Source organism: Sinocyclocheilus anshuiensis, unplaced genomic scaffold (assembly GCF_001515605.1).
Source record: "Sinocyclocheilus anshuiensis isolate Anshui unplaced genomic scaffold, SAMN03320099.WGS_v1.1 scaffold544, whole genome shotgun sequence".
Classification (NCBI taxonomy): Eukaryota; Metazoa; Chordata; class Actinopteri; order Cypriniformes; family Cyprinidae; genus Sinocyclocheilus; species Sinocyclocheilus anshuiensis.
The window spans coordinates 632,104-657,755 of NW_015555763.1; the positions used below are offsets into that span (position 1 = coordinate 632,104).

A 25,652-nucleotide genomic window follows, 5' to 3' on the forward strand; every position below is an offset into this window, starting at 1 on the left:
AATAATCTTTATTAGAACTGATACACATTTCATTTAAAACCAGTAGGAAAACAATCATTCATGTGTGCAAACAGCAATAAATGAAAGCAAAGAGAGCATTCAAACACTTCCTTAAAAAAACACCATTTTCCTTTTTTTTTTCAGAGCAACAGTACAAGACAGATGTGAGGTTAAATAAAAGTTAATAGTTCATAAAACTATAAGGCTTGTTTTAAACAATGTAGCTTATCATTTGTATTAACATTTGTTTGTAACAGCTGTGCAGCGTTATTATCAGAGAAAAAAAAATGGCACACCAAGCAGCCGTGTGCCACTGTGTTTTTGCAGATGGCAAACTATTGTGCTATCATATTTCAAATACCTGGAGCAACTTTACTTAAAATACCACAGTGTCACTCTGTGTCTTCGTGTACGCATAAAAAAGCATAATTGTATTCCAGTTTGTTTCTAAACCATAGCATAACTAAAAATGGACTGATAACTAATAAAACGGGAGCCCTTTAGTAGTCAACCCACATACCGATAACTGAATGGCCAAAATGAAATGAAGAAAATATTTCACCAATGCCAGTAACATTGAAAACACACCCCTTGTCATCCCTTAATACAGCCTTTAAGAGGAACACTGACCCCGAGTGCTCCTAAAAATATACACCTTCATCATAAATGTCATTTCAAACTGTGCAAAAGAAAAGGACCCTTCAATGCCAGATATCATTTGTCACCAATTTGCGATTTTTCTGGCCGTTTTTATCACTTTCAGCTATAGGACACAAAATTAGCTGGGAAGATCCCAACCTGCCCTCTTAGTTCTCCTTCCCACCAGTCATACTGCGAGTCGGTTTTGGTGATAACATTGATGCGATCTCCTGCAACAAAGCTCAGATCTCCAGGCTGCTGACCGGTGAACGGATGCACCGCTGTGACCACTAAAGTGCCACCTGATGCTTGATCTAGAACACATTAGAGAGGAGAGATCAATGTTTGGTTGAAAACACTTTAGTTATTGGAGCATTTTTGAAACTACAAATCAGTGTACAGATAATTTAAAGCTTAGTAACATACAGAATGATGCCCAAACTGTAATTCCTCATTATTAAAGACAATAAAACATTTAGTAAAACATTCATAAATGTATTAAAAATATATAAATACATGCATAAAAATAATTAATTAAAAATGAGACTTTAAAAAAGTTATTTGTTATTGTAGCATTTAATTCTAGTTACAAATCAGTGTGAAGGTCATTTAAAGCATAATAATATACAGAATGATTCCCAAATGGTAATTACACACATTAATAATAATAATAATAGTAACCATTGTAGTTATCTAAAACTGAAACTAAAATTAAGACCTTAAAAAATATATTAAAAAAACATTTTATTTCAGCTAGTTGCCAAGGCAACATTTCTCATTTTAATTCAGTTTAACTTGTACTAAAACAACTAAAAATAAAACTGAAATAAATTTAATAAAAGCTATACAGCATATATAAAACTAAAAAACAAAAATTACACAAACATATAACAAAATTACTAAAACTTTAAAATTAAAATGAATCAAAATAATAATAAAAACTACAATAGTATCTCAGTGACACTAAAATAATACTGATACCACATTATTAAAGACAATAAAACATTTAGCAAAACATATTAATTAATTATTAAATTAAATAATAAAAAACTTCAGTATTAACATGTAGTGTGCATTTGCTTTTGCACATCTTTACTGTTGAAATTTATTTGATTTATTTTAAATTGATCCTGAATTGTATTTCAGCACTGCTTTGGAACAATATGTAATATTATGAATAGGGCTATTTAATTAAACTGTATGATGCATTTCTTGTGCTTTTCCTTATTTGCAAGGTAGTTTGATAAATAATTACTTTAAATGTATAAATGTTGCACATACTTACAGTGACATTAACAATGAATACAAATGAATATATATTAATTAAAAACGTGCCTATAATGCTATATAAAATTGTAATACCAAATTGTAAACACTAGAGAGAAGCATGTACTCTTAAAACAGATAAGCCCACTTTGGCTCAGTTAATTGACACTCTCTCTCTCAAACCCACATTGTGTTGTACTTCGAACAGCACAAAACTTTCCAGCTCGTACTCTAATAGATGGTGGTGCGTGGCACAGTATTAACATCTGCAGATAGAATCTGTCAGCCAGGGGCAAAACCCTTTTCTTTATCTGTCTATCAACATATAAACAACTGTGCAATCATTTCTGCTGTCAGGTTAACAAACAGCAAATGTAAACCTTCAATTACTGAAACTCTTGACTATGTGTTTTAACACATTGAGCAGGAATAAATGCACTTTGTTCGTGGAATTGAAAGATTTACAGTAAGCGGTTTTATTCCTTCCTTTAGAGGTCTTTTGAAAAGCAATATACAGTATCTTTAACCAAAATGTAAAATTCAAGTTTCAATTCAAGTTTATTTGTATAGCGCTTTTCACAATAAAAATTAAGTTTCTACAATATATTTAGTAGTAGCTTATCAGTGGTGACTGTCAGTTAATGTACTTATGGCAGAAATGTAAGGAAAAATCAATTAAAGATGTAATCAAACATGATAAAACACTTAACTCTTGATGCTTGGTTAAATACAAAAGTGTAAGACAGCCAGTGACAATTTGAAACAAAACAAGCCATCAAAACTAGGCCAAAATTGGGAGTGGGAGGGGGAGTTTTAACCCGCGCATGGCTGTAGAATATGCTGGGCACTTTTAATAAAACATAAATTCATCCCCACAGTGCATGTTTTATTCATACTCGAAGCTGGAGGGAAAGTCCAAAACAGACTCATAGAAGTAATAACTTATGACGTGCCAGGAAATCCCTAAAATGGACGAAGGCATCCAACTATGGCTGTAGCTGAGCATAAAAAGCAGAAATGTTTTGACTGATGAAACGTGAAGACAATAAACACATGATTGCGACAATACATGGTTTATGTGTGTTTTTCAAGTCATCTCTAGGTAATAAATATATAATGTATATGAATAATGCGGTGCTAATTGACATATCATTTATTACAGTAGTCTAGAAAATAACAAATATATTTCTGCCTTAATCTGTGATAAAAATGGAAAAAGTGTTTGTAGTATATAAACCAATCATAAAATTGTCATTAAATACAGGAAAAAATATTATAGAATACAAATGACTGGTTATTGTCCAGCAGTGTATTTGATTTCTTAGCCAATTAAAAGTAAGAGAAAATAAAAAAAAATACATTTGACATTTCTGTCCCCGTCACTTCTGAAATGATGGCTACGCCCCTGAACCCGCGGGCGCGGACAAAAAAACAACCCTGTGGCAACAGTGTAAAAGTAGCCCAATTCTGCGAAAAAAATTTGGCAACCCTGTTCCCATGCTCCCCCTATGCCTTTTCTGGAAGTACTGTATGTAAATTTGGTGGGCTGCTACGAAATTCCACAGACTGCTTTACTGCAGCAACAAATGCAGGTGTACAGCTATCTGTAAATATGACAGTGAATTCCACCCACTTAACTGCAGGGGGCACCAAAGTCGCAAAATTACACAAAACTACATAGGGTTGCTTAAAGCTGCACCCTTACTAAATGCATGTCAATGTAAAGAATTCATCCGTGCATGTTTAATTAATTAATTAATTAATTAATTAGGCCTTGTAATTTTTTATCAAAATGTCATGACCTAATCTTCCGGTTATGTATATCAAACTTCTCCAATAATTCATCCGAATAAACCCCATCCCTTTTTTACAATCAACTGCAAGCTTGCATTCAGATCCAACAACCGATGGACAAAACAAAGTCCCCAGAGACTAGATTTTTCTTGTCCATAATCAGTTTCACTCAGATATATGACACAACTTTATATATTTAAAACAGATTTTGAATTCCAGATTTCCAATGTGGTTTCAGTCTATCATTCATGTATCAATATAAGCAGAGTGACATTCAACATGCATCGAGCTTCACTGAATGATACGATTAACTTTGCTGGGAAAATGGGGAGAAACGGGTTTTCATGAGTGAAGAAGACATACGAGAGAGGAGCAGGGAATCAGACAGAAGTGGAATGTGGTTTCACACTGTTGGCACCTGCTCTGAAATCTCCTGACTCCAAATAAACCTCAGGCGTTGCCAAAAGCTTCAGTCGAGCCGTTTTTCACACTAAATGCTTTTGACTTGTATCCTAAAATAACTGCATCCATTCAACATAATGTTCATTCCCGCTACCACAAGTGCAAGACGTGACAAGCCGGGCGCAAGACAGCAATACAATCCAGAGTTTCTTCAGATCTGGAAGGGCTGTGTATTTTGGCAGAGTGGTGACATCTGAGCTATGCGGTTTTCTACTTGCACACGCAATACCTGAAAAAGTGACAGCTCATGACAGGAAGGAGGGCCTGCCATTTCTCCTCTCTGCTGCTATAAATCTCAGATTGTAGGGTTAGCTAAGCCCTATCAGGTATACGGTGACCAAATCCAATTGATGTAACCATAGATAATCGCTGGCACCTGGTTATGGTGGAGTACAAAAGACCTGATTAACAATTGACAACCTGGATTCACTTTTCATTCCAAAAGGAAAGCGGGATGTATCAGAGAAACCTGTACAACAGCTGCTCAATGTGCCATTACACTTAACAAATCAAAACCTCATAAAACAGTTTCCCTTTAGAGACAAAAAGAGTCTTTAGAAATCAGGGTGGCTCTCTAACCACCTTTTCCTAAGGCCAGGGATCCATCTAAATATTATTTACAGCTATAATGATCTTCAGGGGAAGGAGTGTTAATGAAACAGTGAGGAGTGAGAGTTTTCCAGGTCTCATTTTTCACAAATGATATCATGATAATTGGGGGGAGAGAAATGTCTGCCAGTAAAATAACAAGCAATGTGAACACACACCCAAGGAGTTTTTTCTCCAGCTTGTAACAATACAGATGAGTATCTCTTTGACTCATCATCGAAAGACTGTAGTCAGCTTTATCATATCATGATGGAGTCTTTTTAGTAACACATCTACAACTTTTACGAAAGTGGACAGAACGCATATCAAAACAAAAGTAGTTCCCTCCAAACCATTTCATTAAAGTGTTTTTCCCCAATGTTAAAATCCAATTCTATCCAAGGTTAAAAGGATAGTTCACCCAAAAACATATTTCCAAACCTGTAGGCATTTTTCTCAGTCAATACAATGAATGTCAATGGGGTCCGAAACAACACTGGACATGAAATCATAAAATGATATAAGGGGGAGTAAATGATAACAGAAACCATTTTAGCTGTATTATCCCTTTACTATGCACACACAACTTAAAAGTAAGATATTTGTATGTTTATTTCACTTAATGTGTAAACACTGTTTTTTGGGGTTTTTTTTCAACATTTCAACCAGCCACACAACAGCAACACTGGCACAACCAATGGCATGAGTTTGGGGCGATGCCATCAGTTTGTTTGACCAATGGCAGACACAATTTTGTTTTTTTATATCTATTGTGTTCCACAGAAGAAAGAAATTATAACAAACCTGACTTTCTTTCTTTTGTGGAACACAAATAAAATTAGGGTAAGTAAATGATAACAGAATTAATTTTTAGATTAGATTTAGATTTTTTTCTGAACTATCCCTTTAAAATTCAAGGACAACTTAAAAGTAAGTCATTTGTATGTTTATTCTACTGAAAGTGTAAACACTGTGTCTCTGAGGCACTTTCAAAACATCCCACCCACCCCGACAACAGCAACATTGGGTCAACAGGAGTTTGGAGTGTGGATATCTGTTTGTTCGACCAATGGCAGACAGCGGAAGTGTTTGGGAAACACTTGTTAAAAACAACCACCAAAATTAGGGCTAAACGCGTTCTTTCATTCCATGCACTACTTTCCTACTTTTCAACACATACTAGATGGACACGTTTGACCTCGCCTATTTTGCGTTGACTCGCACAAGATTCTGTGTTCTAAAGATGCAAATGCTCAAGTTAAAATAAGTTACATTTAAAATAAAATAAGTTAAAAAAAAATTGTTTTGAGAACTCATGGTTTTTCCCAATTACTGCATGTCTTGTCTTCAAAGCAAAAAATAAAAAACTTTTATGAACGGCCCCTTAATCCGTAGTACTCTCCACATTTGCATTGGTCTATACGGTTTTTCTGTGCCAATATAAGTTAACAAAATAAAAAGAGTGGCATCTGTTGTCCTGATTTTGATGAAGTCATCCAATGCCATGCTTTGACATACAACAGATGTACCTGTCTACTTATCCAGAATTAAGCAACGACAACTGGCTGTTGAAAGACATGTCAAGTAGTTGGCTAACAATATCTAGTCCCTGTATAATTCACCTGGCTCTCTTACACATCCACATCTAGCCAAAAGATTGCTGTTGGCTGATGGTTTGGTGTCTTATGCAGTTGACAGTTGAAACTCGACACATTATTTAGGTTGCCAGGCAATTATTGATTTTGAATGACTGTTATCAACTAGTAGAATATTAACATGTAATTTGACAAAATCCGGTAATTAAACATCACAGAGGGGAATTGGAAACCTATTCCCACCTGAAGGAGACACGAACAATGAAACCTTGTCTACAGCAGTCTCTAACTGTCTGAATCATGCTGAGGCACGCGCACATTTCAATCAATTAACTTCATTTACACATCTGAATCAACAGAGTTAAAAATAACGAATAAATGCACCATAATAGCATCTAAATGAATTAAAGAGTAAACACAGGAAATGAGGGATATCATTCTAACGCATGCTTCAATCTGCCGTTTTGAGTGAGAGAAGCGAAGATGATATTAAAATGCACATATCAATTTAGTTTCAATCTAATTTTAGCTATTTTCAACGAGTCGACTTGTGTGCATTTTGACAAGGAATTACTGTTTCAATTAATCTGCAAGTGAATTAAGTATCACTCATTTAAGTAATTAAAAAGAAGGCAAATGTACAGCCAACTTTTTTAGTGGCAAAGGCGATATGTTCGACTGTTGGCATCCATGCATTCAAGAACGACTTTACCTGGCACAACAAACCCCACGTAATTTATCTACGATCACAGAATGTGTCTTTAGTTTATGTTAGCCTTTGAACGCTTGATTGCCCTCTCATAGCATCATTCGCTCACACTGAATGAACTGCAGTTGCACAAGTCAGGGACACCAGAAGCAAAAACAACCTCTCAACATGGACTTCTAAGAGAGATGCAATGTTCTGAAGGCACTCCTGCTTTTCTTGTGGGGTTTCTTTCTGACCATGAAGGACCCAAGAAGTCCCCTGACACCATCACAAACACATACAAGTATATTCAAACAGTTTTCCCTCCAGCTTGCTATGGCCACGATGGACTGAAACAGTTGTATACTTAAATTATAGCCCTCAGTTATTAATCGGAATATTCAACATCACAACCAAAACGTTGTAAATAAAATACAATAAAAGGCTATGTACCACCAAACAACTGCAATAAACTTTACTGTCGAGTTGTACTGGTCAACACGACCCGTATAGCTCAATGACTTTTTCCTGTTGAAAAGACTGGAATACATACTTTTAAAATATGAACAGATTTGAAAACACTAGGCTTCATACACTTGCCGACTTTGTAAATGGTTACAGAGAAAAACTAGGCATCATACACTAAAAGACTGAGCATCGCAAACTTCCAGATGTTCAAGCATTCGAAATACAACAAAACATGCACCTTTTTTGCTAGTAGATGCATGACAAATTAAAAATTCTAAAATCGGCTCAAAATATCAAACAAGTTTCATATCCTCAGACTGGATGCATTCCGGTCTTGACGATATTTTAAGGATGGTTTTTATCTGGTCTATCTCTCAGCCTGACCGCCTGAAAAGTGCCCAAACTCTTCTAAAACCAGCCAACAAACCAGCATAACAAGGCTGAAAGGTGAAATAAGACCAACAAAATCAACTCAGGTTGGTTGAAGATGGTTTTTTCAGAGGGTTATGAGAAGGTTCTTTTAATTAACAGTTTAGAGACGAGCATTTAATTCATTTCAGTTGTCCTGTACGAGCAGAACCCACTATAATCTCCCTCGAGTGTTGAGTGCTGTTGTTGGCTGCCCTGAACATAAAGTCAGTGTGTAATGTTATTATTATAATGTTCTCATGATCAATCATTGCTGTCATTTATACTTGTGCACTAAAGATGGGCACAAGGACCCTTCTGCTGTTTAGTTGGGAATAAAATGTACTGTTAGCAATAAAATAGCCTTAAGGACTTGTGGAGATCCAAGACATCGCCTCCTCCAAGTTTTTCCTATTTAAAGGACAGGGAGGCTGCCAAATCTTTTGATGCTTGGGTGTGTATGTGACAAACTCCATCAGTCCAGAATCAATTCACAAACACACACACAGCAAGTGGCCTTTAAAATCTCTCCCCTCACGGATGATAATGTCATCTTGCTGTGGGAAAGAATGTGTTTGCTGCGTAGCTGACTTGTGACATGGCAAAGAGCATCGAGGCCCTTCCGGAGTACAGGAAGATGGAAAAACGGCCAGTCTCCAGTTCATGGCTTCTTTTGAAATCTTCCCAGCCAGTCAGAGTGGCTTTTCTCGAAACAAGGCAGGCGAAGCCACTCCATAGCATGGTTTTATCTAATCCCTTTAATTCAACTTTAAACACGGGCCTTTAGGAACCTAATGAAAATAAATTAGACTGTTAGTGGAGTTGAATTGATGACAACACAAATCATCCTCCAGTCCAAAGGCTGAGCTGATTAAAGAAAGGATCTCACACTGCACTGGGTATTTCTTCTTGTGCATTTCTGCTATTTAATTAGCCGTTGCTAATCTAGCTGTTTTAATCCACTTTATAATTTATCAGTGTCAACTGAAATGCATGACCACATTGTCATCTTTATTCTCAAAGGTATTTCTTGTTGTTTTAAAAAGTGTCTGATTAACCTCATCATATACAGAATAAAACCTTTTGTTCGGATATTCGGCTTGATAATATGCTTGAACACGCAAGGTGGGATACAAAACATACAGCAAATTCCTCCTCTGTTAGTTTATTACCATAGTCGCAGGTGTGAAGTCTCTTTTTTAACAATAAGCATAATTCCATTTAAGGAGGGAAAAACATACTTCAAGACTTCTCATGGTTTTATTAGCTGTATGGGAGGCTTGTGTTAACAGAAATAAACAAACCATTTTGTTCTTGACAGAAACCTTTTAATTATATTTTCTTAAGGACTTGCATATTCCTGAAATAAAATGTACAAATATAAAAAAAATAAATAAATAAATACAAAAAAAACAAAAAACAAAGAAACAAAATGCACTCACCTGAGCTTTCGGTATCCCAGTTGTCTAAGCTTGGATATAGAACTGGCTTCACAGCTGCAGAAGCTGTGAAAATATGACTTTTTATCAACACAAACATAAACAAGTCTCTCAATGTCAGAGGCAAGGATATTGCAACTTTCCTCCTATATTACAACAGCACAAGTTCAGTCAGTCATTTCTACTCTAAAAGATGAATGGTGTGAGGATTTGAGAGGTCACTCGGGGTCTTACCTTGTGCCTTGGGTATGTAAGAGGAGGCAGCTCTCTGTGAGGGAGGCCTTGGTCTAGCTGGTGCTGAACTCATCTGTGAGAACAAAGACACCCAAAAATACATCAACAGACTTGTCTCTCACCCAGCGAACTTGATAAACAGAGACTGGCACTGATGCTGTAAAAAAATTATATTAGTTCAAGTCAAGAAAGAACAACTAAACCTCTTTTTTTTGTGTAAATCTGAATCAGTATGTTAACTCAGTTTGCACCTTAAATATTAACTGAATTGCAGTATAAGCTGAACATGCACTGCATTTCTAATAGTGTCATATTGCGCCATACACATACAGACCTTTGAGATCTCAAAACATTATATGCACTGTAACTATTCATTTTGCTTCATTTGAACGTATAATCTTACGAGAATTTCATACTCGTTATCATGATAGGGAATCCCTTGAGTTGTTTTGATCTGATTTCATGAGACCACAAGTGGAAAGCCTATATTACTGTCATCTACAGTGTTTTATGGTAGTCTGATTTATAGTAGCCATCAAATGAAACTCACAATCACCTTCTAATGTGCTGAAAGATTTTGTCAACAGATTATACCTCTCATGCTTTATTTACATGTAATTTATTCATTTCTTTATTCCAAACTACCTCATACTTGTGAAGGAGGTTTGTACTTTTATGTTTGCCACTAGAAGGGTTCTTATTTGCACTTTGTGTATCACAGATTCAAATGAACAAAAAGTTAAAAGATTTGCTAATTTGACTGCGAAAAAAAAGACTTGAGTAAGCGGTAAATAGTGTGAATTAAAATCCCATCAAGTACAATGAGGTTATAGTAACTATGTTGTAGTAACTTTAAGTAATCTTGAAAAGATGAGTGATGTTGTCAGTCAAATTAATGTGATATTTCAGCATGCAATGACAAATCACACATGCAATTTAAACAGAGCAAAAGAGTAACTAAATGGGTGAAGAATATTTATTTTTGTTGCTAATCTGTTGATGCAAATTAGTGGTGTAATTGTCCTGTAAGAATATTTCAACAGTGTGCTATTTGGAAATGTTTTCATTAAATCCTTCATTGCTGTACACTATGATCTTGAAAATCAAATATTTAAATTCAACATGATGTCAAAAATTCTTCTAAATTTGATAAAATGTTGGGAATTTGTGACTAAACTGTGACCTCTCTCTTTCAGCTGTAAAGTCATTCATAGTGATTCATCTACTTTGATTCACTCTAGTGAATCAGTTTGTTCAGACACAGTTTAAATAATAAGAAATTGTTCACAGTTCATAAACAATTCATGTTTCGAGTGCCTGTCCTGCTTTTTAGAATATTTATTGAAAATATTTAATGAAAGTGAAGTATTTGGTTAAATGCCACTCTTCATCACTATTTTTTATGTATTTATTGTAAATGTACACATTGAAGTTCAAAATGTACAACTCTGATTCGATTAAAAAGTAATGTTAAAAATCACCACATATTTTACATTATTTTATTGTATAGTTATATATTTCATAGATTTAATGATGTATTATCTTGCAGTTTTTTTCAAAAGAGTAGCAGAACTGTTTTTAAACTACTGTAAATTATGGGTAACACTTTACAATAAAGTTTTATTTGTTAACATTTCTTAACTACATTTGTTAAACTAACAATAAAAAAAAAATTATTTGAAAAAATACAAATGTATTAATCTTAGTTAATGTTAATCCCAATATTTACTAATAAATAATTGAAATCAAAAGTTGTATCTGTTAATGTTAATTAATGGATGTGCGGTGAACTAACAACGAACGGTTGTATTTTTATTAACTAATGTTAACTAAGATTAATAAATACTGTAACACATGTATTGCTCATTGTTAATTAATATTAGTTAATGCATTTACAAACGTTAATGGGGCATTATTGTGTAGTGCTACAAAATTATGAGTAGCATAGCTTGTAGCTCAGTAAGCTTTGGTTTCAAATATGTTTTCCCAACATGGGGCCTAAAGTAGTACACAGACATTGACCTTGCTTGAGGCTTGCATGTGTTTGTTCTGCCAGTCGGTGGTGTATTTCTCTGTGTAGTCCTGCAAAATGGTGTACAAATCATATGCTTCTGGTGGGGGTTCCACATCTCCATTGAGAATAGCAGAAGCACGAATGTCTTGGCCATAAAACCTAATCAAAAGTAAAGCCCACATTAGATATTGAAACTGTAACACAATGAAAACACAAAGTAGGTCAGCATGCGAGGTAACATCAGGGCTTTAATGTAACATTTAAACTCTTTAACCTGTCACATTGCAACGTGCTTACTTTCGGTTGGTTTCTTTGCGTTCGATGAGGTAAGAACCAACAAGAGACACTCCAGCATAAAGGCCACGAGATTTGCAGTATGAGTAGACAGCCACTGTACTGCGAAACGCCACATCTGCCTCCAAATTCCTGTCAAAGATGCTTAGTCAGACTTGTATATATGCAAGGAATAAACACTACACAGTCAAAGCTCATAGTAAAATCGACTGTGAAGATGAATCTATGCACAATTTTCAGTGTTATAACAACTGGTATTTGTTGGGAATCCTCATTTAAAGAAATACATACAATAGGGTCATTTTTTCTATTAGGCCTATAGTTTCAATTATTTACAAATGTTTTATTTTATTTTTTTAAAGGCTCCAAGGCTGAATTTATTTAATAAAAACACAGCAAAAACAGTAATATTGTGAAATATTATTACAATTGAAAATAATAGCTTTCTATTTGATTATATTAAAAAAGAAAAAAATTGTTAAGTTGTGCTGCTTAATATTTTTGTGGAAACAGTGAATTATTATTTTTGTTTAATTTAACAAAAAGTTCAAAAGAACAGGATTTATTTGAAACAGAAATATTTTGTAACAACACTACTGTCTTTATTGTTACTTTTGATTAATTTAATATTTAATTACCATTTAATTTCATTACCATTTCCATGTTCAAACTTCCCTCACAAACTATGAAGATCAAGCCAAAGGAATGGCCAAAGTAGCTTAATTTCAATAAACTAAGCTTACGAACCAATGAAATTATTTTTACTTGTAGAAGTAACAGTATTCCATACATTTTTTTATTTCACAAATATTACACAAACCCCTTTAAAATGTTTATAAAATGTCCAAGCTCCATTGTCCACTTAATTACTATGCTCTTAAAAGAGACCTTGATTTTGATGCAAACGTTGATTTTATTAAAATAATGAGATGTGACATTTATATAAAATGTCCTATAGTAGGTGGTAAGAAGGTTCTATTCCAAAAATAACTAATTTCAAAAGAGCACATACACCCTGCAGTCATTGCTGCCAAACCAAATCCAAACCCGATCTAATCTAAGCCAACAAATCAAACACATCCACATTAAATGGAATCTTCAGTCCTAGTTTTCAAAGCTACTGTAGTGCAGCTGGCAACCATTCAGTACAATATCGCTTACAGGTCTATTCCGGCAAGATCCATTAACAACATTTAAAGCAGTGAGAATAAAAAAGGACTTTCCACACAAGCACAAACACAGCAGAATCCATCAATAAAGAGTAAAAGCACTGATTCACCTTAGAACAATGCAGCTGTCATTTAAACTAGCACTTTTGAATGGCTCCTAATGTACAGCATGGACACCTGTCATTATCTATAATTCGCGCAGTATTTTCCGCACAGGCTCATGCTTGTCAAATTATGAATGACTGTGTTGTAGGTGAAAGCTGAAGCTGGCAGCTGACAACTGTATACATTTTTTTTGTATAAACGTCATCAGAGAAAAAGTAGATGGCTTTTATATTCTGTTGATTTTATACTTAGCTTTCAGCAAAAGGAAAAGGTTTTCCTTCATTGCCATTCATAAATGCATCAAAACTACAGTTCAAAAACATTAGAAAGCTTATTTATACCTTACATTAATGTTGTGAAAGCCCTCCATCACCTATGTAAACACTTTAAAAACTCTCTCCAAAGAAATGGGCATCAACAGTCTATTTACAAATGAATGAAACATAATGAAGCTCACAAGAGCTCAAGGACTGCACAATCCTTTTCTCATTCATGTCCACATTATTGCTGAACATAAATCAAACCTTTCTCCCTTAAGCCATAACCTTTGATTTTAATCAAAAGTCAGCCAAGTGACACTGATGCATCCAGATAAAAAGATAAAACACTTTAGTAATAAAAGTGTCATTTCATATTACAACACTGATACTTGACAGTGGACATTTGCTCAAAGCACCCAAGTTTCCAAAACTTCACTCTATGTTATTGCCTCTCTTCTGCCCCCTGGCAACAGAATTTGGTACTACACTGTAACATCAACTTGCATACCTGCCAAGAGGCCCAACAGCCACAGTGCAGTTTCCTCCAAGTGTAAGATTGCCCCCTTTACTAAAAGCATCCACAGCTCTCCTCTGATTCAGGATGATGACAAAATCTGATGCCTGGAGATGAAAAAAGAGAACATATGTCATGTTTTATGTGAAGCCTTAAAAGGACGGTTCACCCACAAATGACTTTTTCGCAACAAGATTTTTATTTTATTTTTTTAACATTAGAATGAACGTGAAGAGTAACCAGGGGCTGTCATTTCAAAGAAAGTCTAAGCTAGAAAGGTAAATTAAATAACATTTTCAAAGAAAGTCTTATATTAAATTAAATGTAATATTTAATTAATATTTTAATTAGTTTTTTTTATTGTTATTACAAGTTGGGCATCACTTAATCTGTTCCTTCGCCTAAATATAAATAAAAATGAAATAATTATAATCAGTTAATTTAATCAACTTTGTAGGGTTTTCTGCTTGTAGGATTTTTAAAACTTTGCCAAAAAAATATATCAGAATCTCTACGGCATATTTCCATTGTTGCATGATATACTGTATGCAGTTCCATCATACCACCCAGCCCTAAAACACTCACACATTTCACCAGATACTCAGAACTGCCTATTCAAGTCTCACAACTGACATCACTCTTTTAGTGATTTTCTCTCACTATTTACAAAATCAGATCAGTTTTTTTTTTTTTTTAAGCACCAGACCATGTGATGTTAGTTATTAGTCAAGTCTGTCCTTCATGCACAATCTAGCTATACATCACTCTGATAAGCACCCTGCCAACTATTGTTCATCTGTCACCAGCAAAACATTAAAAAGTAGCACTATATTCAGCAATAGTTTTTATGCTTTTTAAATTCTGGTTGATGTCGAAACATTTGGACCGCTTTCAGACATGCTCTGGTTTTAATGCCTAAAGATAAAATCGATACTTCCTGTACTCCCTTGCTACTTATCAGGTGCGTTGCTACTTACTGAGAGACAGACACCGCAGAGCTAACCACTGTGCCTGAAGGCTACACTCTTAAAAATAAAGGTTCTTCACGATGCCATAGAAGAACCTTTTTGTCTAAATGGTTCCATAAAGAACCTTTAACATCTGAAGAACCTTTCTGTTTCACAAAAGGTTCTTTGTGGCGAAAGAAGGTTCTTCAGGTTATAAAAAGGTAAGAAAGAGATGGTTCTTTAAAGAACCTTTGACTGAATGGTTCTTTGTGGAACCAAAAATGGTTCTTCTATGGCATCGTTTGAAGAACCTTTTGAAGCACCTTTATTTTTAAGAGTGTACTCGAGAAATTAATCAAGACTGTCAAGATGCACAGGCGCTCGGTACACAAATGACTCATCCGAGCTGCAACCCAAGGTCAGGAAAAAAAAAGTGCAACTTCTGCCTGATGCTGACAAATGACCTCAACTGGACACAAGCACAGTGATTTCCTGTGCCAGGGATAGAAGGATCCACTTTATGCACTGGAAAATGATGAAGCCAGCACTTGAGATACAAACAGATCCAGACAAAAGGCTGACCTCTGATTTAGGAAAAAGTTTGTGATGAGTAACTCATTATTGTCATGCTTTTGCAGAACACCATGTAAGATTCATAGTAAACTTACTGTTAATGTGACTTTACTTAAAATCAAAAAGAAAATGTATAATTATTATGGGGAGCACCTGTTTATTAGTAAATGATGGACCCTCTTTACAGGTAATTTATTTAACAAAATAACAAAATAAAGTCATTTGCAGATCAGCCACAAAAACTTTTTTACAAGATGAATAAAGTTTGGAGACAGTTGCTTAATTATGTTTTTTCCCCGCCAAAGTTACAAATTACACAAAGATCTATTTTTTTATTTTTATTTTTTTTAATAACATTTATTGGTTTTCTTCATAGTTAAAACTATGAGATTATTCCTAATTCAAAAATCTAATTGATTGACATCTCTAATAACACGTTTTATTAAGGAGATGATGGAACGAAAAAGAAATACAAAACAAGACAACCAAGTCAGAGAGGGCAAATATTTAAATGTCTTCTTGTTCTTGTCTATGCATGACTTAGACAATCTTGACAGAAAGAAAACATTTTTTTTGCATGACATTGCAAGTGAAGTAATTTAGAAATTATACCCTGATGAAGCACATATATGTCTGCATACAAAACATAATCCATAGGCATATTATAGCATTGTGTAGTCCAGAATGTTCATCTGATACATGAATAAACCTGTTGCATAACTGTTCTTGAACACTTGACTCAGCACAGAATTTATTTTTACATCTACTACCTACCTAGGGTTAAGCCTATAAAACGTGTCAACACTTAATTTTAGATGCCATAAGATGATCATTCATTATCTTTTGATAATTAAAAAAATAACTATCAAAAACATACCAAAAAAGCCAAGAGGAATTTTGACAAAAAGACCTTCTTATAGCTTCTCATCGTTAACCCAATATATACCTGGTATACCATAAACTTCTTTAATTATGACAAATTGGTTGTTTTTTAGAACAGAAAAACATCTTACCTCCAGGCCAATTTCAAATCCTCCACCAAGTCCAGCAATGCCAATGGCTGAAGGAGCAGACCATCCTTCAGCACAGGAAATAGAGATCACATCACAATATACATATAAAAAACTTTAGTTTGGGATGTCCTACTGTAGAATTTGTTTAGATTTTTAAGTACAACAGACAATCCTGATACCAACCTGTTAATGTAACTTTCCAAAATGGCAAACCTTGAAACATCTTTTCAAGATTAAAATATATAGTGACCAAAACATGAGCCCATTGTCCATTATTATAACTATTACTGAAGTTTAAATCAAATCACATATTAATGTTAATTAAATACATATATTAATCCCATATCAAAATAATGATTACACTACTCAAAAAGCTAATGGCCTCAAAAACTCCTCTAAATGTGTATTAGCTCTGCTTAATGTCAAAATTCAATGAGTAAAAACAAAGAAACACTAACATACATAGTTAATGAAGCTCTAAATGACCTTAAAGCTGCAGTCAATAGTAAATTTTTTTGGTTAAAAATGATCCGAAATCAATATTTGAGCAAGTACATAACCAGCCAGTGTTCAAAACTATCGCCTTACTTTAGCCCGATCCACAACGGTTAGCTTATAATAATGTTTTCTAATTTGAGTGGTACGGGTAGGTTTTCGCGGGAAATTCGAGCATGGCACTGCGTTATTACGTCACGTCTGTAAACATAAAGAAGTTGTCCCGGCTACTAGGCTATCGCATGTGAAGATCCTGCAGGTGGCGGATCGTTTATAGCCTTTTCTCACAGCAGCCAGAATAATTAAATGTATCATTTTGATGGCAGATTGTAATACATAAAGGATTATACGTTTATGACACATGTGAATTAAATTAAATTATATTCCAGTTATAAATGTGCTTCTGATTACAGATAGCCTGGTATTACAAAGATTTGTATTTTAAAGAAAACCAGTTCGAAGGGAGCATAATTTGCTTTTTGGGTTAAAAGAATTTCTTAATATGAAATTCGAAGAGTATGACAATTAGATTAGACTGTGCAGAAATTGAAATCTACACGCTAATACACACTGTACTCATAGTCACGCAATGCTGATGTCGTTAACATTAATAATTTGAGAATAAAGTATAACAATAATAATAATTTGAACGGTTTGATGTGATATGAGCTAACCGATCTGCAGCCGTGCCGACGCACAACCCACGCAAGCTAGATAATTCCGCACACGGCTGCAATTCCAGGTTTTCAAACAGATATGGCGACAAAGAGGCAAAACTTATGGACTGCAGCTTTAAGGAGTGTTTTGTTTATTCAGTTTTGAACGTTGCTAAGGCAGCTACCAGACATCAATTACTCCAATCCCATGAACCCCTCCCTAATTACTCAAATCGGTCTATTTTGCTATAATAGTTTTGGTTTAGACAGGAAGAAAAATTAGGATTGAACTTTTAAAGGGGTCATATGATGTTGCTAAAAAGAACATTATTTTGTGTATTTGGTGTAATGAAATGTGTTTTGAAGCCGCACTGCTTTTAAGTCGAACACACCTAATATGTATGCGTAATTGCATCGCTTTGACTGTAGATCCCACCCTCTCACACGCCATGATTGGTCCATTATGTACAATGCTTGCATGTTATTGGTCAAACTACTTTTCGATCATTACCTTCAGCAAGCATGAAAACAGGAATACAAAGCAAAAACAAATCCTGGCCAGGACGCGTCCTGGGAAAATGGCACGTATGGTCACCCTAGTTTATTTGAGCAGAGCAGATTGTATAGCACTTTTCTGTATTTTTAAACATTTATTCAGGAGCTTTATTAAAGTTCATCAAGTTCGTCGAAATTATCCATCCTCGATCACTTTTATAGTCAGCTTTGACGAAACTCCTGACGAAAATACTTTTTCAAATAAGTAACGCAAGTTACTTTTTTTCCCAAAAAAACAGCTCTCCTGTCCCCATGTTGAGAGAAATCAGAAGATGTTACTGTAGTTCTAAAATAAATATGAATATGCATCAATTCATCTCACTCACAAAAAAAAAACACAGATTCAGTATTCCTCAAAATGAATAAAAATAATGCAACTCCCAACGCTTTTTTGAAAGTGGCGTTTATCGGTTTTTGCAAATGAACTCTTCATATATATATAATATAAATCACAAACTCGTAACGTTATATAATCTCCTGATCTCACCAAGCAAATATACATTCTGCACTGAGGATAAATCTGTCAAAAAGGACGTCAATAAAACACACTTACTTCCATCAGCGAGTCTTGCGATCACTATCCCACTGCCGCCCCTCGCAGTGATCATGAAACCCGCTTTGAAGACTGACAGGATGGCCAGTCCCTGAGCCTTGGCAATGACATGGGCTGGTGTTAGGTGGTGGAAAAGATAGAGGTAAATGAATATGAGATACTACAATTGGACTTGTGCAGGCACAACTGTTCTGCATCTAAATAAAAGTGCTGAACTGTGAACAACAACAAAAAAAATTAAATCAATCTGCAAATGCAAGATGAAACAGGTAGGCAGAGTTGATTGGTTCATTGTGTTTATGCACAGGTTGCACAGATATGGTGAAGTCACTGAGTGAGTTGCATTCATTTCACTTTCTGAAGACATGCATGAACAGATACTTGGCAATGGACTTGCAGAAAGACTGCTAGTCATGCACACAGATGACATCAGTCAACAGAAATGCTAACTTTCAGCAGTTAATAACACTTACATGTCTGGCATGGGTATTACTAATCCTATTACTGCATAAGGATTAGTCTACACTCCTAAAGCATGAGGAACTGTGGCCCCAACAAGTATTTTGACACAAATAAAAATGTATCCATGTCAATGCATAGAGATATCAGTGTATCAATGTGGCATTTATTTTTTGGCACAACACACTTTTAAAATATTTCATAAAAATTATGTTTGTTTAAATGATAAAACAACAGAAACATATTCAAAATGAAGAGCATGTCCATAGTTAATGTGATGAACTACACGGGTGGATACTTTGGGGGAACTGACTTCACCTTGAGACCACTGGTTAAGATTTTGTACAAATGGCTGTGGTCTAGAATCATTTGTGTGCAGATGCCACTTGGTTTGATATGTTCTTATTTAATGCATTGACAAGTGTTACTTACTGTAAGGGTCCAAATACTTTGTGGGTCCACTGTATTGTGTAAATAAGAAAAATATGACTCCTACTGTACTGATGAACTCATTCAATATAATTAGTGCTGTCAAATTATTAATACATTATGTTAACTACAAATAATCACATTAAGATTTATTGAAAAATAAATCCTCAAATGAAAATAACTGATTTTGAACTGCTGTTTGAAACTGCTGTTTGAATTGTTCCGATGACAGAAAAAATATTTAATTTTCATATGGGTAAAAAGGAGCAATTAATCTAATTATAATTTGATGCTTTTTAATGATTAATGTAATGATTCACACATAAGATTTCCCTAAAATGAACATTTGGCATTCATCATAAATTAATTAAATCAAAAGTGACTCTTTCATGAATCTCACAGTGCTTTTATGGTTTTCCAAAATATGGTACAAATATGGTACTTATCCCCATTTTTTCTGACTTCGAGAGATTAGAAAAGAGGAATCATTTGAACTCAATTAATTGAATTAATTCTAAAAGACAAATGTTTTTCCATTGCTGTCTTTATGAGAGCAGAGACCAGGAATAAGAATAAGAATACCTGGAATAAGTTTGTCAGGCCCCATTCTGTTGGATATTTCTGTGAACTCTCTGAGGATCTTGCCGGCCTTCTTGGCCTCAGACTTCAGGTTAGCAGGAATAGGGTTATTCACTGTAAAAGAAACGTCAGAAGAGGCCTAATTTTCCCTTGTTCTGCATCATATTCCAACAATCTGAAACATCAAATGACTGTTAGACCAAATTTGTCTGATGATTTGCAACTTCCTGCATGCTTTAAATTCTACTATGCTAAAACAATTCTCTTGTGGAATGTTACTTGAACCTGCAATACATTTCAAATGTCAAAATGATTTAAAGGCTATAGGCTAAATTTAACCACTTGTTGTTGACAAATTAGATATGAAACCACCACAATGACCTGTTCGTCTGTTATAAAGTCTCTCCATTTTAATATGACAAACTCTTAACAATTCATTAACACATTGAATGTCAGCATAACCAAATTGGGTTTTTTTTCATCTCATTGATAATTGCACTAATTATATTAGCCATACAGTCAGTGATTACTAAAAATGTCATGTGTTGTAACAAGTAAAAAGTATTAATAAACACTTTTTAAAATATATTTTCAAGACATTTTTGATTCTATGCCAAAAAATATGTATACAAATGAATCACACGCATGAAACTCACAAGCACGTTCATCTAAAAGGGGATGCAATTCAGGTCACTGCATGCATGACATTTTTAAAGCATTTTAGAATAAATGATTAGATCTATATAAAAGCTGAGTGTCATGTCACTTCATCGATGTATTCTAGCATTCCTTTTAAATACCACCACACCCTCATTTTGTGACACAGATGCATCATGTTCTGCGAAATAATTTTTCAAGGATGAATCACTGGATATCTTGGGATGATCAAGCACCCTTCTGCTACAGATGAGAGTTGCTTCTGGCAGGTGCACGCTTTCTGTGGTTTACTCAGGGAGGTGCTTGCAAAGTGTCACTTTCGACGCAGTCTTTCCAGTTGGAGAATTCTTTCAAAACCAGCCACATCAACAGGACGGTTCTCCTGTGACCTGCTTCAATATTTTAATACAGTAATACCAGAACTGCAACCAATTAGGCCATTCTGTCCAGCTAACACTTAACACTACATTTTTGAAGAGACTTTGACTTTTGTCAACTCAATAACCAATGATAAGTAATGCGTTTAGCTACAAAGTAGGTAGAAAGTAACCAGCTGACAAGGGCTGTTGCAACTTAGCATTCTTGAAATAGCAAAAATGTTAATTATGAAAAACTATAAATTAATCACTTAAGGTTACTTCAGAAATATTCCTAAACCTCTTCCGCTACATACAGTATACTTTTACATAAAGGTCACTAAACTTTTAAAAATAAAGGTTCTTTATTGGAATCTATGAATACAAGATGAAGCATTCTATGGATGTTAAATGTTCCATTCAAAGGTTCTTTATATTGGAAAAAGGGTTTTAAAATATTTTTCAAAATGTTCTTCAAACAAACAACAACAAAAAAGGTTATTTTAAGAAAAGTTCTTTGGGGAACCAAAAAATGGTTCTTCCATGGCATCACTTCAAAACCCCATTTGGAACCTTAATTTATAAAAGTGTTGGGTTCAAAAAGGGTCAAAAATCCATATGGCTCATTCATATCCCTAGCATGAAGTTGCAGGATGAGTTACACACCACAGTTTAATATAAGGTTACGGTTTGTTCAAGTTCCTAACCCTAAGTCTGAGCAATAGTAACACAGATTCTTGCCTTCACATAAAAACTACCCCAAGATCAGGACATCACATGAAAAAGCAGATGACTAACAAAGAACTCATTCACAGTTGCTACAGATTATTTCCAAAGCAAAAAAGAGGACCAAGGTCATGTTCTGTTTTTGTACCGCTTAAAGTGCCTACAAACCATTAAGAAGCATATAAACACTGCTCTAGCTTCAAAAGAACTGCACACAATGGGACACGAGATTTTTGAATGTGAATTGGAGTACTGAACTTTGAAGGACCTGAAGGCCAGCCTAGAACTTGCATCAAACTTTCTCAATTTACACAAAGTGCAGTTGGGTAATAATAATCTCTCATTCAAATTTACAGTGTAGCAGTAAATGCCAGGCTGTGGCTGGTAACAGCTCTATGATTCTCTTTCACTCCTGTGATTTCCAGTATTAAACAGCTGTGTGCTGTGAATTCTTCTCCCATTCGTCATATAGCTCTTGATGTAATGCGTTAGAACAATCACTCTCCCAAACCGCCGTCAACGTACATAAAACTTTACATGCTTTCAAACTGGGAGATACCTAAAGACTTCTACGTAAGCAACTTATGTCAAATAGCATCTCATCTATCAGATATTCTGCCAAATCACCTCACGAAAGAATGTCAGTCTGAGTCATACGTCTAACCTGATCTCATGACGTGGTTTTAAAGTGGATTTAGTACGCACTGAACAACGTATTGTAATGGTGCTCTAAGGGATCAGGTGTCCTACAAACAAACCAAAACAAAACATAGTCAATAAGCCATCTCAACCATAACCCAATAGTTTGTTTAATGATATCCTTTTAGGTATTATGTAATCTCTAAAATGTATCACAGTTTCCACAAAAATATTAAGCAGCACAAACTTTTGTCTGAGTTTTTTTGTTTTGTTTTGTTTGTTTTACTAAAATCATTTTTTTCTTTACAAAAAGAAAATATGCAACAAGATGGAAATTATAGCTAGTTGAACTCATGAACACACTTCTGCTGAAAAATTATGGCATATGATAATGATGTATTCGAGTCTATCAAAAGTCATTTTTATGATTTGAATGATTTGAACAAAACCTCTTCTATTTGAGCTAGCTAGAAAAAATGATATAGGTGACAAATCAGCAGAATTTGCAACAACAATCAGAGAAAAAAAAATTATTTAATTTTTCAAGGCATAAAAATTGATCTACAAGATCAATTAATGTATAGTACTGCCCCAAAATGGGCACCTGAAAGGGCAAAAGTGTTTTGTCAGCTGGACCAAAACTCTGTCACACTGGGCCCGGGGTCAGCAAATCATCCTTTTTGTCTGAGCCCTGCAACTAACCATATAATCAGCAGATTATAATAACCATTACCATATAATCAGCACTAAATCGGCATGCCAACAGGAATAGATTGCATGAGATACACTCATTCACAAAAACCATGAGCAAAACTACATAATATAAAAGAAAATATAACCCAAATACATTCAACGCAGTTTTATTTTGTGTAAGTATAAACATGGTTTGTGTCCAACACAAACACTTTGTGCTTAATTACTGGCTGCCAAGGACATGAACATTTGCAAACCAAACATAACTTTGCATATTGGTGGGCCTATGCAGGTCATCCATGTATGTTTTCAAGGTTTAAAAAAAAAAAAATTTTTTTTACTTTAGTTAGTACAATAAACACTTTTGGTACTGTGATCAACACATGATGCCCAATGTGAAATTCGGGTCCTGAAGCAAAAATCATTTGATGAGCATACTGCTAAAGAGCAACTGAAGCACTATTTCCAACCCTTATGTCAGCTGCCACTGAATAATGTGAGCCTTGGGTCTTTTTCTGATTTATGTCCAGTATAAGAATCCACTCTTAGAAACCCCTTTCTGTTCTAGCCTACAGCTTTAATACATGTGTCTTCAGTAGAAAAAAAAAAAGATTGTACCATTAAAAATGTAATTCAAACAGAGACAGTCACAAAGCAAAAACAGCACTGAATTTTGTGACATGAGAACATCTGGATGGGGATATGCAGGGTTGATGCAGCTCTCTCTTACATGATGAACCTGAACATGAACATGAATATTGCATACTGTAAACTTTGCATTGTATAATTTCGTAATCGTCCCCCAGATCGGTCAAGGGATGTAGCAACAAAGCTTTTGGGGGGGCATCTTACTAAGGCTTATTACTGTCCCCAGGTAATAATAGATTATATTGTTTTCTACCCGGGTCCTCATGCCTGTAAAACCTGAGCTGTCATAAGGGGGTGGACTAATAAATGCAGCTGTCATATTAAACATAACAATGAGAATATGATTTTTGTGATTACTACTGTACAAATAATTACTGCTTACGCAGATAATTAGTCAATACCTGATTAACATGGCAAAATAAAGCATGTAAAATGCAAATACCTGGTACAGTGCAATTATGTCTTAATTTGTAGTTGGAGGAGATAATGAATAATTACGGATGCAACATCAATCCAGAAAGAGAGAGTGCGCAAACATCTTTTGTCACTGACATTTACAGTGGAGGCTGCTTTAACACTTCAGACAAACAACTTAATCAGCAAGGCTTGAGAATCTTCATTCAGTGCTTTTTATAAGTAAATGACTGACATCAGTGTTGTTCTATTAAAGGGGTCAAATCAGATACAAAGGTCAAGAGGAATGCAAATGGACTGGCTCTAAAATATGTCAGTAAATAGAGTCCAAAAATGGTAATAAGCATGATTGACACCTTGAACTGTTTCCAACAAAAGTTCAACTTGAATTAGCGCTTAGTGATAAATCGTTTATAATTATAGCTTTAAACACATTCAACAAATCGAAGGGACACTCCAAATCATAACAAGTTGTCTGTTTCAAGGTGGAGATATTACATCTATTTTCCCACAGGGGTTGAATTAATTGCTTTTGTCAATCAAGACCGCAGAAAGTCTTGTATCATCACGCGTGGCAGCAGTGACGCGGAATAAAGTGCACGTCATAATGCAGCAGGTATTTACGTCATCTACTCTGACTCACCTTATTGTAAATTAAAAAAAAAAAAATTAATTAAATAAATAAATATATATATATCGTCATAAAAACAAAGTTTGTTTAATTAAGAAATGTGTCAAGTGTCATAATCTACCGTCTGTATTCATAAATTATGCCAACATATAGACTACAACGTATACAAAGTAATAACTGATTTTTTATTTTACTCTCAGTCTCGGTGTTCCTGTAAGGGACAGTCAAGCCCCATAATCATAGATTTACATTGACTGTTAATAAATAATCTGAAAGGTTTTTATGTTTGTTTGTTTTTTAAATACAAACTATTTAGCAGTGATCTCGTACTTTAAAAAGTTGCAAACCCAAGGTTGGCCCGGGCTTGTCTAATGTCTAAACGTAATACAAATGTCGCCTCACAGTGCGTGTGAATATTTCAGCCCAGCACTGCACAGGACCGAAATGAACAGACTCGATCACACGTTGAGTTACCGATTCATCACAGGGAAACATGAAAAACCTTCTCTAGTACTTACTTTTATCAAAAACGGTCTTTATTCGCCAGGACCGGAGACTTCGCGAAGTTTCAAGTTGACTTTTATGCTGTCTCACCTGGTGCAGGTAAGAGAAGTTAAAAGCGATGGTGTACACTTCCGATACACCTGCCAAACCTGTTTACTTTAGTCTTAAAGGACCCGTAAGGAAATAAA

The 25,652-nt window shown here is 34.8% G+C and overlaps 1 protein-coding gene across 1 annotated transcript; it reads right to left on the minus strand.

The window, feature by feature from the left end:
• Positions 1–25,652, minus strand: LOC107674108 (SH3 domain-containing YSC84-like protein 1). The gene is made up of 10 exons (XM_016467998.1): positions 25,479–25,652; positions 20,200–20,310; positions 18,730–18,843; positions 16,471–16,535; positions 13,932–14,044; positions 11,893–12,021; positions 11,604–11,754; positions 9,582–9,654; positions 9,351–9,413; positions 1–953 (listed from the first exon to the last, which is right to left on the minus strand). Coding segments are annotated over exons 1-10 (1,014 nt in total). The 5' UTR covers positions 25,480–25,652; the 3' UTR covers positions 1–759.